This window comes from Pinus tabuliformis, chromosome 7, assembly GCF_031772625.1.
Source record: "Pinus tabuliformis cultivar Carrire ecotype Pingquan chromosome 7, CPIR1, whole genome shotgun sequence".
NCBI classification, from domain to species: domain Eukaryota; kingdom Viridiplantae; phylum Streptophyta; class Pinopsida; order Pinales; family Pinaceae; genus Pinus; species Pinus tabuliformis.
The window spans coordinates 1,776,024,913-1,776,040,128 of record NC_142293.1 but is presented as its reverse complement, the minus strand read 5'-3'; the positions used below and the strand labels follow the sequence as shown (position 1 = coordinate 1,776,040,128).

At 32.6% G+C, this 15,216-nt stretch overlaps 1 protein-coding gene and 1 long non-coding RNA gene across 3 annotated transcripts; both read left to right on the top strand.

The window, feature by feature from the left end:
- The first annotated feature begins 7,356 nt into the window (after nt 1–7,356).
- Nucleotides 7,357–8,277, top strand: LOC149255452 (uncharacterized). 2 transcript variants are annotated; one of them, XR_016266368.1, is made up of 3 exons: nt 7,357–7,702; nt 7,876–8,115; nt 8,247–8,277. It is a non-coding gene; the product is annotated as an uncharacterized LOC149255452 (long non-coding RNA). The 2 variants fall into 2 exon arrangements; XR_016266369.1 differs by lacking the exon at nt 8,247–8,277 and having other exon boundaries at nt 7,876–8,235.
- Nucleotides 8,278–8,573: 296 nt separating this feature from the next.
- On the top strand, nt 8,574–9,955 carry LOC149255451 (disease resistance protein L6-like). The gene is made up of 2 exons (XM_089457234.1): nt 8,574–9,517; nt 9,606–9,955. The coding sequence occupies exons 1-2, from the start codon at nt 8,618–8,620 to the stop codon at nt 9,939–9,941; spliced, it is 1,236 nt and encodes a 411-aa protein (XP_089313360.1). The 5' UTR covers nt 8,574–8,617; the 3' UTR covers nt 9,942–9,955.
- Nucleotides 9,956–15,216: the final 5,261 nt, after the last annotated feature.

The following is a 15,216-nucleotide window of genomic DNA, read 5'->3' as shown; positions in this document are numbered from 1 at the left end:
TATATATAAAAGTAATTTAATTATATATAAAAGTGATATTGAATCATTATAATGATATATAAAGAGTGTGAAGAAATTCCTAATTGTGGATATAAATAAAAGAGTTTTGAGAAAAAAAGGTGTTGAGATGTTGTCTGGTAGGAATGAAATGCATAATATTAAAAAATGTATTTACATGTAATTAAAAAAAATCTATATAAAAGTGATATTTAATAATCACAATAACCATATAAAGAAAGTGCAGATAAATTTTTGGCTGTGGGGATAAATGGAATTAAAAAAAATATAATAGAAGAAGATATAAAAAAACATGCAATTAAAAAAAAATATAATAGAAGAAGATATAAAAAAAAAATACATGTGAGAGTTGATATAAACTATGAATCCAATAAAAAGAATTTCAAAGATTTCTTTTTATTTTATTCATAGTTAAAAATTTCCTTCCATTTTCTTCATATTTCCCCAGAATTATCACTTGGCATTTTGTGATACCCTAAAAGCATGATTCTGATACACTAAAAATATGGACGTATGCCGATAAACACTATTTTTTTATTTGATTCAATTTCTTCGCATTTTATTATTATTATTATTTTGTTTTTAACCCAACTATTATGGGACTATTTAGTAGAACTAGGTTGTTTTTTTGTTTGTTTTGTTTTTGTTTAGTAAAGCATATACAATATGTACCTTTTTTTTGTTTTTAACCAAATGATTATGGGACTATTCAGTAGAATCAGGTTGTTTTTTGTTTTTTATTTTGTTTTTTTGTTTTTTTTTGTTTTTGTTTTTGTTTTTTGTTTTTTCTTGTTTTCTTGTTTTTTCTTGTTTTTTTGTTTTTGTTTTTGTTTTTGTTTTTTGGTTTTTTGTTTTTTTCGTTTTGTTTTTTTTGTTTTGTTTTTTTTTTTGTCGAGTAAAGCATATACAATATGTACCTCTCAACTCCTTCGACTCATTTTTAATTTTTAAATGTAACTGAATTTCAATATTTTTTAATTAGATGTACGGTTATGGATCTCAATGTAGTAGCAGTTAAACTATTAAGGTTTTTAATGTTTTTCTTTAAATGTAATGATGAAAAGTTTAGTAAGATCATGGATTTTTACCATTTAAAATGTGTTTTTGGAGGTATAAATGAATTCAACATTCTAAAAAATATTTGGAATAATCCAATTGTATAGATCACAAAGCTCAAACTTACTATTCCAAGAAATTCCCACACAATTTTGGACCAAATTAAATTATATATACATATTAATATATTAAAGTATCCACTCAACATACTATAAATATAATTACAAATTGTATTAATATCTAAAAATAGAAAAAAATCCATCCTAAAATATAAATAATAAACTGTTGCTATCCATAATTAATTGATCATATTAACCATTTTAAAAATTACTAGTGTTTTCAATTAAAAAAAACATGCCACATATGATATTTGTGTTGAAAATCAGGTAATAAAGAATTAAAAGTCTCAAATTCTTATGCCCCCACTCCTCATTTCCACAATCAAACAATGGAATTTTTTCACAGTTTCTTTAGTTTTATCAATTTATTACATTTCATGATTTATTTATATAATCCTTATATAATTTATAGAATTAAGAGATGCATTAAATTACATTTACAATATTGATGTGCTTTTATTTTAAAGATGTCTTAACTTTGTGTTATTTTTTAAGTAGTGTTTTAAAGCATTCTTAATATAATTATATATTATTTGTATTACCCATGTGAACTACTCAAATCTTCATGATGACATGTGTTTTAGCTTTTGATGTCTTACATTTTCATATATAGATGACAATGTATCATCACATGCATATTATTTTGATTCTTTTGTTGTTTCCAAACCATAATCATTCTTTTATGTTTATATTTTTCAGTCTCCATATTTCAAATAGTAGGGATGAGAACTTAACTTAAATTAACTATATATATTTTTAGATTTTTTTCCTTATTATGTGTTAACAATCAAGTTAACCTTATTTTAATAAAATTTTCTTTTATACTAGTTTAAAATGATCAGTCTTCTCTTCAATTTCTAAATATTTAACTGATTTTCATCCATATTCAACCATATATTAAGATATAATATTAATTAGAATTCATATTAAGCTATATAAAGTAATTGGCCCAATTTTTTTTTTTTTTTTTTTAATGGATAAAATGTTTGAAGTAGTTAAATTATTTTACATTTTCGTTCCTTTTTAGTTATATTTTTTTGTCAATTTTCCCTCAAAGCTAATAAAGATTTTGGAATTACAATTTTTAGTTATATACTCTATATAACACTAAAAAATACAATTTAAACAATAATTATTATATATATAGAGAGAGAGAAAGAGAGAGAGAGATGCAATGTCTTTTTCCAAATTTTGCATTGTAAAAAAAGTTTGCACTAGAAGAGATTTAGTCCCTCTAAAACCATGTTGAATCCTTTCTAAAACTAAATATTACATCTACGGAAGTGAGAAAATTTTCTTGACCATAAACTGAATGGAATAAAAACAAATCTGAAATCTTAGATGCATACCCCAAATGAGTGATCAATTTTTAAATATCTCTTTTTAATCAATTTATTCCAACAACACAACACATCTTTGTTTTCCATATTTGCTTTTATTCAATTCCTGTCCCACAACATCTCAATAGATTTTTTGTTTTTTTTGAGATCTACTTTTTATGCCATTCATACTCCACAGCCTAGAATTTCACACTTTCTTTATATATTATAATTAAGATCACTATATATAATTGAATTTAAGCATATGAGGAATATAATTAAAAATTAATGACCCACATCTTTGAATTCGAACATATCAAGAATATAATTACATATTAAAATTGCAAAATGGAAAAAAAAAATATTTTTATAATAAAATAAGAAAACAGAAATCCAACATATTATCAATTTTTCACGTTTACTTTCCATCCCACTTTAAAAATCACACCACAATAAACATAAACTTTAAATTCTTACATCCCACTCCCACAAACTTCTTTTTCACACTTTCTTTAATTTCCCGCTGTTCATGATTTCTTCACATGGGAAGATCTTTCTTTTGTGGCCGACCATGGATCAACACATCCTTTCTTTTTTAATTCAATTATTTGTTGTGGACGGCAACGGAAGTGCCGTTCAATTTTTTTTTTTTTTTTTAATTTAATTAATCTTACTTCCCCACTCCCCATTCACACTTTTCCATCCCACTTTAAAAATCACACCACAATAAACATAAACTTTAAATTCTTACATCCCACTCCCACAAACTTCTTTTTCACACTTTCTTTAATTTCCCGCTGTTCATGATTTCTTCAGATGGGAAGATCTTTATTTTGTGGCCGACCATGGATCAACACATCCTTTCTTTTTTAATTCAATTATTTGTTGTGGACAACAACGGAAGTGCCGTTAACTTAATTTTTTTTAATTCAATTAATTTTACTTCCCCACTTCCCATTCACACTTTCTTTTCGAGAAACCCTGCCGCGTGTTATATCGGTCCCATATCAGGGCACATTTACTATGCAATAGGGTTGGAAATAGAGCTTTCTTCAAAGATTTTTCTATATTTTTTTCGAATATCATAATCACGGTCCCATATCAACCCACATTTACTATGCAATAGGGTTGGAAATAAAACTTTCCTCAAAAATTTCTCTACATTTTCTTCAAATATCATAATCACAACTTATTGCCACTTTTCACGTACAATTGAGCTATTTTTAATCAAATATAATAACTATTTTTAATACAATTGAGCTATTTTTAATGAAGGATAATCCATAGTCAAAGGCAAATGACAACATACAAATCTAACCACTCTTCTCAATAATAATTGATCGACCATTTTACTGTTGTTTTTCTATCCAATTGTCCAAAGCACGACACAGCGCACCTCAGCGTTGAAAGTCCGGCAGCACTCCACAGTCGAGAAAAGACAGGAGACCAGTGACCCGCATCAATACGCATGTAGCTGTGGACAGCTGGACTCCATGTGAAAAGTGGGCCCGAGTTGTCACTATTTTATCGGCACATATAATGAAGCCTCAAGGGCAAAATCTACCCATTCTTTCTTCGTAATGGATCCATCATTACGAAGAAAATCTATGATGGGTGTAACATAATGCTTCTCAAGTATGGAGAAGTATGATGCGAGAGTTGTAATGAAAATTGAAAAGACTAAGAAATATGTTTACTAAATGTTTTTATCAAAGTTATAGAAGTTTTTGGGTGCAATATAAAAAAAATTAATTAAATTAATTATTATTTTAAATATATAATTTTTGTTTATGAAAGTGTTTTATGGAGAAATGGTATAATTTTAATTTTCTTTTAATATTAATATGTTATTATTTTTTAATATTAATATATTATTTATTTTATATGCTTGTGTTAAAGTATAATATTTCATATTAACTAAATTATTTAGATATTTAGTTACCACTCATTATTTTTCAGAAAATATTTTTAGATACTATTAATCAAAATATTTTTATAATATTTATTCAATGCTTGAGAGTAAATGCTATTAAATAGTTGAACGATGTAGCCCTTTACACCTTTTAATTAAGTTGAATTGGCAATAGCCATTGTGGCAAGCATAATGTGCAAAATGATGACATGACACTAGAAAACAATGACACATGACAATTGCAATACATGATTTATGCACACTGATTTTGGGAAAATAGGTGACATGTGGTAGTACACACCATGAGGTGTGACATGGAGTACAAAAACCACATCATGCTCAAGTCATGTATCCATAGTGTATCATTTAAAAGCCATGATTATGCTCTCTCCCCAAAACTTTTCTCTCTGATGAGAATTCGTCTGTGAATTGTTGGCAATTTGATTTTGTGAATCGACACAAAATACAAACAATTTCCATAATACTCAGCTTTCTAAATTTCCTAGTCTATGTGATTTTAGAAGCTTTGTTACCAATATCCATTCGTCGTTCTAGTTCTGCAAAGTTCCAACTAAATTTCTACCCTGGTTATCAAAACTGTGGTAAGATGCATTTTATTGGAACTGTGAAGCAGGAGGGACACACCATTTTAAATGAACTTCACATAACACTCAGCAAGATGGCATTCGTGCGACATTAGTTTTAAACATTAACACGAGTAATTAAGAGTAATCAACTTTAGTGTAGTTAACTTCTACATTGGGGGTCATTTAACATTTAAATGAAATTAACCGTCATATATGTTCAACAAAGATTCAACTATCAACCATCTTTTCAACTCTTAATAGTAAGTACTATCGAAATCCTAAGCATTTCTATCAGAGAAATTGTGAAATGATCTTGTATTTACTTGGTATTCTTTGTTCATACTGTAGAGTTCTCACATTGTTACATTTTTTTAAATTTATATAGTGGGAAAACCTATCATTACTTAGTTATCAAAATTGGTTGCTATTTATGATGTAGGCTAACTCATCATTATTATTCAAGGAAAACCATACCACCTAGAAAGACTTGATAGTGGTCCATAAGAGGGCAAGATTTCACTTCTGCCAAATCCCTTTAGGTCTTGGGTTGTTAATCTCTTTCCTTATGTTTGAGAAAGGAAAACTCTTAACCAAGCAAAAACAATGTTATGTTATACTCCAAAATATTACTTGTTTCAAACATATGCTAATGCTTTAATAGACAAATGCAAAAGTCAAATGATGTCCTGAATCTCTATAAAAAAGGCCATTTAAATGAGCTTTCCAAATTCAATCACATGATTAATAAAATTGGTAAACCCACAAAATATCTTAATGAAAATCTTGTAATGTATAAAGTTCTTATTAAAATCTCACTTGAAGTTAAAGTATTTAAAAGGTTGTTATATGAAAATCTTGATAACTAATGGTTATATTGATTTCATAGTTATTATAATCTATTGAAGATGGATTATAATTTTTTTATAATTATGAAAAAATTAGGAGGGAAATCTTAATGTCACAAGTTATTATTTTGGTTGGTTGATTATTGACTAATATAAGTTTATTTTTATTTTGAATCTATCAAATTTTTAAAGGGATTAAATTTCTCAAAATACAAACATCATTTTTAAGATAAAACTTGAGGTAAGATTTGCACCTCAAGTAATTTGATTCCTCACTTAATACATTTGAAGTTAAAATGAATCTATACTAAATCTTTATAATACTATTTATATTTTATATAAATTTCAACATAAAGTTATGAAATAAGATAATTATAAATATAATTATCATCATTCTAATTTATATGATAGGATGAATATATAATTTACAACTTATTTTTTTTAGTGTGGTTAATGTATATTGAATGGTGGTGCTATGCTAATGGAGATGTCTCGCCAGATCCACCTGAAAAAATCACATCTTGGTTACTTATTGATAGAGCCTAAATAAATTGACCCCATAACCTCCCATTAACAAAGTGTTTAATGATAAAAATCCTAAAAACTACAACTTATATATAAATCCATATTACACATAACTACATAAATATATAAACAATATTTTTCTTTAATATATATAAAATTCATAAAAAGAAATTAGCATAAATATTAAATTTTTGTTTGATTATTAACTAAATTTAAATATAAACTTTTCAAATATTTATAATTATGAATATGATTTATCATTATTAATAATTTTTATAAAATTATTAACAAAAACAATATAAAAAATTAAATTTAACAGTCTTACACTTTTTATTACAACAAAAACTTTATTCATTCACTTACTGCAATATCTTCCTCGCAATGTATATAATATAAATCTGAATGAAGTATTATTATTAGAAAAACCTGTTTACTCCTCGATTGAAGATAAATTCTCATCCATTATTTACTCGATTCAATTTAAATTCTCATTAGGCACATGTTTTTATCATTGTATTAGGTTTGAAGAGTAGATACTCCTCAACCATTCTCACCTGGGCCCATTAGGATAAGGTTTAAAGAATAGACACCTCCTCATCAATTAAAAAATAAAAATCTCATCATCTATATAAAAAATAAAAATAAAATCTCGACTTTTCCTCTCTCAGTGTAGTTTAAAAACAAATATAATATTAAGGAATTTAGACTTCTGTGATCCATAACACTGTTTAGATAATCTTCGGCGAAATCACATAACTAATCTTTTGTCGACGCGTTTCGAACCAACAAGTGTGGTTCATCGTCAGGATAACTTATCCTGACGATGAACCACACTTGTTGGTTCGAAACGCGTCGACAAAAGATTAGTTATGTGATTTGGCCGAAAATTATCTAAACAAAATATAATATTAATAATTAATAATTTTATATTTTAATAATTCATAGTTGGTTTGAGACATGAACGCACTAATTGACCACAAGTCATCGCTAGATTCCATCGATTTTCCTTTGTGATAGTTGTTATAATATTTACAACTCATGCCCCCTTCGCTCATGCAATTGAATTGTGGTTAGCATGTTATTGTAACATCATATTAACATTAAGTATTCTGTTATCATTTTTCAAGGAAAGCCAAGCACAGGACTCTGGTTTTACCATCATTTCATTTCTGTGTGTTCAAGGAGAGAAATGGCCGGAACCAAACGCTCTTGTTGCAACCGCTTCTGCTGCCTTTCTTCCTCTGCATCAGATGAAGAAGGCAAGATCATCCCGCTTCAGCAGGTCCTCGGAGCTTGCCTTTTGCAATTGATAATACAACAGGTACAATGTTTTTATAGCATAATACAAGAGGTACAATGTTTTTATTTATGTTTCTGAATATTATTAATAAAAATGCAGTCAATTTCACACAAGACCCTTCGGCTTCTACATTTGACGGCCATCAGCACATGGTTCTGCAAATGATAATACTGATGCTGCTTGTGATTGTGCAGAAACTCTTCCAGGACCTCCCAAGCGCAGTGAAGCTCCAATCCCTGGATCTTCTAATGTTGTAACTCCAAGGAAAGATGAGATAGAACAACATGTCGATCCCAATCTCGATGTTTCGAGAAGCCATCAGTGCGATAAAGCTCCACTCTCCGAATCTCAGAATATTCTACGGAAATTTGAGGGAGAAGGACAAGATCATCCCCCTTCAGTAGGTCCCCGCAGCTCGCATTCTGCAATTGAAGGTACAAAACTTTTATGTTTATTTATGTAGTCATTTCACAGAAGGCCCCTCCGATTAGACAATTGGCGGCCATCAACGCTTGTTTCTGCAAATGATAATACTAATGTTGATGGCGATTGTGTGTCCGTGTAGGAACTCATTCAGTACCTCCCAAGAACTCCGATCTGGAAGCCAATCTCAATGTTTCAGGCCCACCCCATCAGTGCGATAAAGCTCAAGCCTCTGCATCTCCGAATATTTTACAGAAATCTGAGGATGAAAATATGAATGTCAATAAAAATGTTTCAAGAGACCCCGGGTACAATGAAACTCCACCCACTGCCTCCAGTGAAGCAAGTAAACACGATATGCGCACTAAAGCTTCAATCTCTGTATCTTCTAACATAATGTTGAATATTGTTGCAACAGTTGGAATGGAGAAGTCAATTGCAGAGGTTCTTCATCTTTTGGAATGTGAAAGTGACCAGAAAGCTGTCACGGTTATCCTCCATGGTTTCGGAGGGATGGGGAAGACCACCCTCGCAGATGCGGTGTTTTCACATGTTGGAGGATGTAGATATTCTCACGTTCAACTGTTTGAAAATATAGACTCTAAACCTAATATAATAGAGTTGCAAAAAAAGATATTAAAAGATTTGATGGGACCTGAAGAGCCTGTTCCAGATATTAGAAAGTATCAGGATGGTCAGCGAGAGTTGGGAGAAAGGCTAGAGAAAATGGAGGCATTCATTTATATTGACAATGTTTTGGAGGGAGCTGCGCTTAAACAGCTTTTGCCACAGGATATGAGTACAGCGAAAAAGGTGAGGCTCCTCCTTACTGCGCGTAACGAAAATGTGAAGAATGCATGCCCAAGGCCGTGTACAGAACCCAAAATCTATAAGATGGAGGGCATTCAGCATCAAGAAGCATTGATTATTTTAAAGAGGGAAATAAAGGATGGAATAAATGATAGTCAATTCAATGACATCATACACACATGTGGCGGAATTCCCCTCATGTTAACATTAACAGCACCATTCATAGGTCGCGCAAAAAATAAGAAGGAAGCTTATTCTACACTGGTGCTTCAGAAAAATAAATGGCCGAGTGAGGCCTTTGAGGAGATGCGCTACGCCTTTGCCTACGATGCTCTTCCCCCTGAGTGTAAAGATCCATTTTTAGACCTCTGTTCATTTTTCAAAGGATGGGCTTGGGACAGTGTGGAAGATATTGTGGGAAAAGATAAACTGGAAATGTTAGAAAGCAGAGCACTTGTCACTAGAACCACAAATGACGTTGCAAGTGTACACGACGTCATCTTAAAACTTGCTCGCCAAAAGTCAAAGGAAAAGTCAGAAGGAAAGGAAGTGAGGTTGGCATTCACCAGTGCAAGCAAACTCAAGGAGTTCCTCGAAGCGAAGGTAACAAATCTATGAACGGATATACATGTTTGTTTATACAGTCTCCGTTTTTATTTTAATTTAACTATACTTTTATAATGGGATGCAGGGTGCTGAAGGGATTAAAGGAATTTGGTTAAGTGACAATACAGATGCTTTGCAAATATCTGCAGCAACACTCGACTTAATGTCTAAATCATTGAGAGTTCTTCGACTTGGAGATCTGGCAAATGTGGAGGGCGAGTGCAGGGAAACATTTAAGGAGTTGCTATATTTTGAAGCGAAAGTTCGGCAGCTTCCGTTTGATGATGTGTCGAAGTTAGAGAAATTGAGGTACCTCAGTTATCAACCCAATGATGAGTTGAAGCTATCTAAGGCAAGTGATGCTATTTCCCCATTCATTTTTCCTGAAAAATTGAATCTACGTAAGAAATTGTTTTACTAGTTTTAATGAATCATACGATTGTGACGTATCAGTTGCATAACTTGCAGATGCCTTCAAGTTTGAGGCACATGGAATTTGATGGAACATCACTTTCCCATGCCTTTCAAATGTATTCCAATGATCTTCAACAACTTGAACATTTGAGAATACTACGATTGCTCAACTTTCCTTGGTTGAAAAATCTGCCAGAAAAGCTGGGAGATCAAGTAAAAGGGTTGCATGAGCTATCTCTTTCAAACTGCAGATTTATTACGAAGCTGCCGGATTCAATTTCAAAGCTTCAGTCTTTAAGGATATTGAAAATGGACTGTTGTTCAGGTTTGACTGAGTTGCCGGTTGATTTCGGATCCTTGAGTTCTCTGCGAGAACTCCATCTAGATGGTTGCTGGAATTTAGAGGCACTTCCAGACAGTGCCGAGAAACTTTCATCATTGACATTATTGAATTTGTCAGGTTGCTCAAGCCTCTTAAATCTTCCTCCCTGCGTAGGAAACTTAACACGCCTTGTTAAATTAAATTTAGATGGTTGTGAAGGGCTAGAAAGTATTCCTGAAGGCATTGGAGAGTTGAAGCTATTGCGAGCCTTTGGTGTGTCAGGGTGTTCGACTCTAACTGAACTACCCGATGGGCTTTGCAACCTCTCCTTTATCACACATCTTTCATTTCAAGGTTGTCAGAGGCTAAAGAAGCTTCCAGATCGGTTTGGTCAATTAGCATGTCTAAAAGTGCTGCTCTTTATATACTGTGAATCACTACAGAAGCTTCCGGAAAGTTTTGGTCAACTCAAAAATTTGGAGGTGTTGGATCTTGGATGTTGCGACGAGCTTAGAGAGCTATGCAATGACTTCCACTGCCTCTCCTCCTTGCAAATTCTACATTCTAATGGCTGCAGAAATTTAGAGAAACTCCCTTTAGATTTCCATCGCCTAAACTCCTTGCAAATTCTAGATTTGAATGGCTGCAAAAATTTAGAGAAACTCCCTTTAGATTTCCATTGCTTAACCTCATTGCAAAGTCTAGATTTGAGTGGGTGCATCAAGCTAGAAGGAAAATCTATGGACCACGTGGTAAAGATGAACAGATTACAAGTTGTGCGCATCGAGGGAAGCAAACAGTTGGTGGACAGGTGGGCAGAAATTCAGAGAGATGGAGGTGGATCATGGTCCTTTACTGTTATTTGTTCTTATTTTAATGCGGCCTGACATGGGGCCGGTTTAAGACAATATTTTTTTTCCTCTCTCATCCTAATGATGGGTGATGATACCACCCATCTTTATTGATTAATTTGATTAACATTGTTAGTGGATGCATTATGTTAACTTTTATAATAAATATGGACCATAACAACTTCACATTTTTCTTTCAGGATTTGTCAATTTCCAGGGTTGAAAAGGAGAACATAGAAAAGAGTCTTTTATTGGAACTTGATGGCCTGCTTACTAATAGACGAGGAGAGCAATTCCATCTATCTCCTCTTCCACCAAACACCCTCATCCTTGTCACGGGGAGGCTGGGGTCCATCATTGAAGAGATGATAGATGAAATGCAGATAAGAGTAATTTATATTGGTCCAGATTTTGATAAGTTTTCCACCAAAGTCAAGGATAATATATTTGTTGTCGATGTGCCGACAACTCGTGCCACCCAGATGCTTGAAAAAGTGCACTTGACATTAGATTTAGCACCAGATCTAGGTTATGAATATCTTCAGATTGATACGAGGATGCAGGTGGGGGATGAATATCGCCCTTGTTGGAGATTGTTGTATGAAGCTGAAATGGAGGAATTTGTGGTGAGTAACTGTAAGAGATACCTACGGTTGAAGCAGCTTCAAGCAGAAACGGATGAAGAGAGCAGTAATATAGATTTGTTGAGAGAATTGTTTGCAGGTCGAGGGGATGAAACGGCTCCCGTGTTTCAAAAGAATGAGTCATCAGTACAACAGGTATGAATGCCTTTAACATCATTATCTCCATTAATGTATGTATATAGGTTAGGAACATCCAATGCGCATCTGCGCCCGTGTGATGTCGCGAACTTACAATCCAGTTGAGTTAATTTTGATTACCAATTCTAATCACGTTATGTCTATCTCACTAAACCAAATTTTACCCCATTTTACAGTTTTACAAGCAATAGTAGTTATACTGAGATACTCCATCATCTGCTGTTGGGCAATTGATCCGTCGAAATTTGCATTTAGCAGGTGAGTATGTTTACACTTTAATGTTAATAATAGTGATGTTTATAATTTTTTATATGCAAACGCTTTCCTTTATATAAAAGATTATGAATGTTTAAGAACGAAGAAATGTCGATGTTGGTTTGCTTTGAAGTGGAGGCGGGTGAAAATAAATTTATCAAACTCTGTTTAGTAATTGGACTTTGTCAAAAATGTTTTATCAAACTATTGGCAGGTGGAGGTGGATTGCCAACGAGCGGTCGCTGAGCATAGTTGAAGAGAACTTAAGAGAGGAGTGCGACACATTGGCCCAGACAATGACCGAAGATCTTGATAATGAAAGTGGGTCCCTCGCAAACCTAGACTGCTACAAATGCGGTTTGGACTTCTGGCCAGAGAGTGAAGGTGAAGGTGGGCCATCTTCTGAATATAAAAGGAGCGCTTCCTTTCCCTAAGCTGGCTCAACAGTTTCCACGGGAGAAGAAAAATCTATGTATTTATTGCGTAGCAGCTCAAACGCTAAAGGACAGTGACGAATTTGCTTCATCATTTGCCTTCTCTATCTCTTCTTCATCTATGGATAGTGAAATTGTTTAAGAAGCGATGGGAAATAACTATTGATGTAGGGTGATGAGTGCAAAAGTTTCAATGTCAGTGTATTTTATATTTGGTTAATTCACAAATATTATGAGTAAATTTGTTGCTCAGAGCTAGAGATAAATCAACATATTTTATAATTTGTTAATTCATAAATATTATGAGTAAATTTGGTTGGTTAGAGGAGAGATAAACAAGATACATAAGCTGCTCTTACACGTTAAAAATGTCTATTCATAATTTTTTTTCTTTTTGTCTTTCACAATGTCCCAATCATATGTATATAAACACCAAACTTATTATATATAGATTTATGCAGATTTTACCTCATGCAAACTCAAACTTGACTTAACTTCTAATATTAGATTCTATTTGCTTGAGTAATTACTATTTCTAACACTTCTCCTCACTTACGACCTCAACCTTAACTTAATCATGACTCAACTATTGATGCTAAGTTTACAGTAAAAATTGATTCAATCATAACTTAAACATGTATGTTGGTCTAAGTCTCAGCTAAGCTTACAGTGACTCAAAACTTTTAAAATGTTGGATTTTCTTTTTCGTATCTTCCAAATTCTATACCCTCTAAACTACTTCATTCTTGGTTGCGTTTTCTTGTTGTAAGCTCCATATTCTCATTTGTTGCTTTCACAAGTTTTCTTTGGCTTCTCTTCTATTTGTTCTAAAAAACAATTTAAGCTTTCTGAGTATGTCTTCTACAACTTCCTCTTCAAATATTCGTTCACTCATGGGCTGCTACCACAACTCTTCATCTTCAAACTGTGAACTTTGCTCTGCTTCTTGCGCTTCTGATCTTCTTTCTACCATATTTCTTGATAGCAGTATTTGATCTCTTTTTTATTCCATTGCTGAAAGGTTATTCAATGCTTTCTTCTTCATCTTCAAAAAATTCCATGTCCTTTCCTACAAATTTTTCTTCATCTTCTCTTTTAGCTATAATTATAATTGGATTGTTATCATGTTTATCTGCACACTCAAAAACATCTTCATTATGCTCTACAACGAGAGCTTTCTTTGGTTCTTTTTTCTTCTCTACCTCTGTCTTCTCTTCCTTTTTCTTCTCAACCTCTTCAACTGCATTGAGACTATTTTCCACTGTTATGCATTTATTGGATATTCTCATCAAAAACTCTTGAATCACTTCATTCTTTTCTTGATCGTCAGTTGTTGCTAGATTAAACATCAATTCATAAGGAGTTCCAACATTTTCTTCTAGAATACGCATTGCCTCATTAGAAGTTCCAACTTTTGCTTCATAACTTCCTGCTACAGTGGCAACTTCAACCTTTAATTCTTCATAAAAAATGACACCTTCCATATTGCCACTATCAATCCATATTTAAAAAAGGACACCACAAATCTCATCAACATAATTTTCATCCATTCTATGCTGGGATATTTGATCATGCATGTACTTATTAACAATTTCAACTTCACCAAATTCTTCAATTGTTGTTGAATTCACGAGAGATGCACTCTTAGTTGTACAAACCATTACTTCATATGAAAAACTCTCTTTGTCATTCTCAAACTTAAATGTTTCAACCTCTAATGCAAAGTGGTCATCATCATCTTCACGATCCACGTTACAATGGAGTTCTCAAACATTTATATGCTCTTTTTCTGTTGCATACACAAAGGCTTCAACTTCTCTCTCTGCAATCTTTGTTGCATCTTCTTCATCCATATGCACAAATTCTCCAATTTCTATTTTCTTCCCAAAGTATTTCTCATTAACTCTTAGATTTGTGGTTGACTTCTCTATTGAATTTTTAACAAACTGTGACACAACTTGTTGTTGCATGTCACTTTCCTTTATACCAAATTTTGCTTCCAGGATTTTCCATTCTTTCTCAGAAGATGTAGTTTTTCCTACTGTTGTAGTGGCTACAACCACCCTCCAAAATTTTGGCTCGCATGCAAATTTCGGAGCCTACCTTGGATCCTGTGATTGATCATTCCTTGGTCACTTGTTGGTAAGCGAATGATCTCAAGCCCCCTCCTTGTTTTTAAGATTTGTTCACATTCTCATATTTATGCAGTATGTGTCATGTTTGGGCATCTGTATTATTGTTTGTCATGCAAATGGAATGTTGTTATGCTTCAAGGGGAAATATTGTGCATATGGATTGTTCTCATTACATAGACATGGTTCACACTCACTTCATGCACTCTTGTCACAAAGGTTGTTGCATCAAGAAGATTATGTCTTTTATGTTCTTGATGGTTTACGTTGTATCACTAAGTGTTCGTGTGTGATCATAATCAAGTTCTATCATTGTTTACATCAATCCCATTGATCTCACACTTAGCCCACTTTCCCGAGAAACCTAGCCTCATCCAGTTTTCTAAAACTGCACACTTTACTTCTACAACCCTCAAACATTTTTTCCTTGCCTATTGGAACTGCACAATGCACAAAAACCCCAGCCTCTCTTGGCATCCAAAACTGCGCAGTGGTTTCCTCCAATC

Coding starts and splice junctions, on each gene's coding strand:
- LOC149255451 (XM_089457234.1), top strand. CDS start 8,618: ATGGGGAAGACCACCCTCGCAGATGCGGTGTTTTCACATGTTGGAGGA. Junction 9,518..9,605: donor AGGAGTTCCTCGAAGCGAAG/GTAACAAATCTA, acceptor AATGGGATGCAG/GGTGCTGAAGGGATTAAAGG.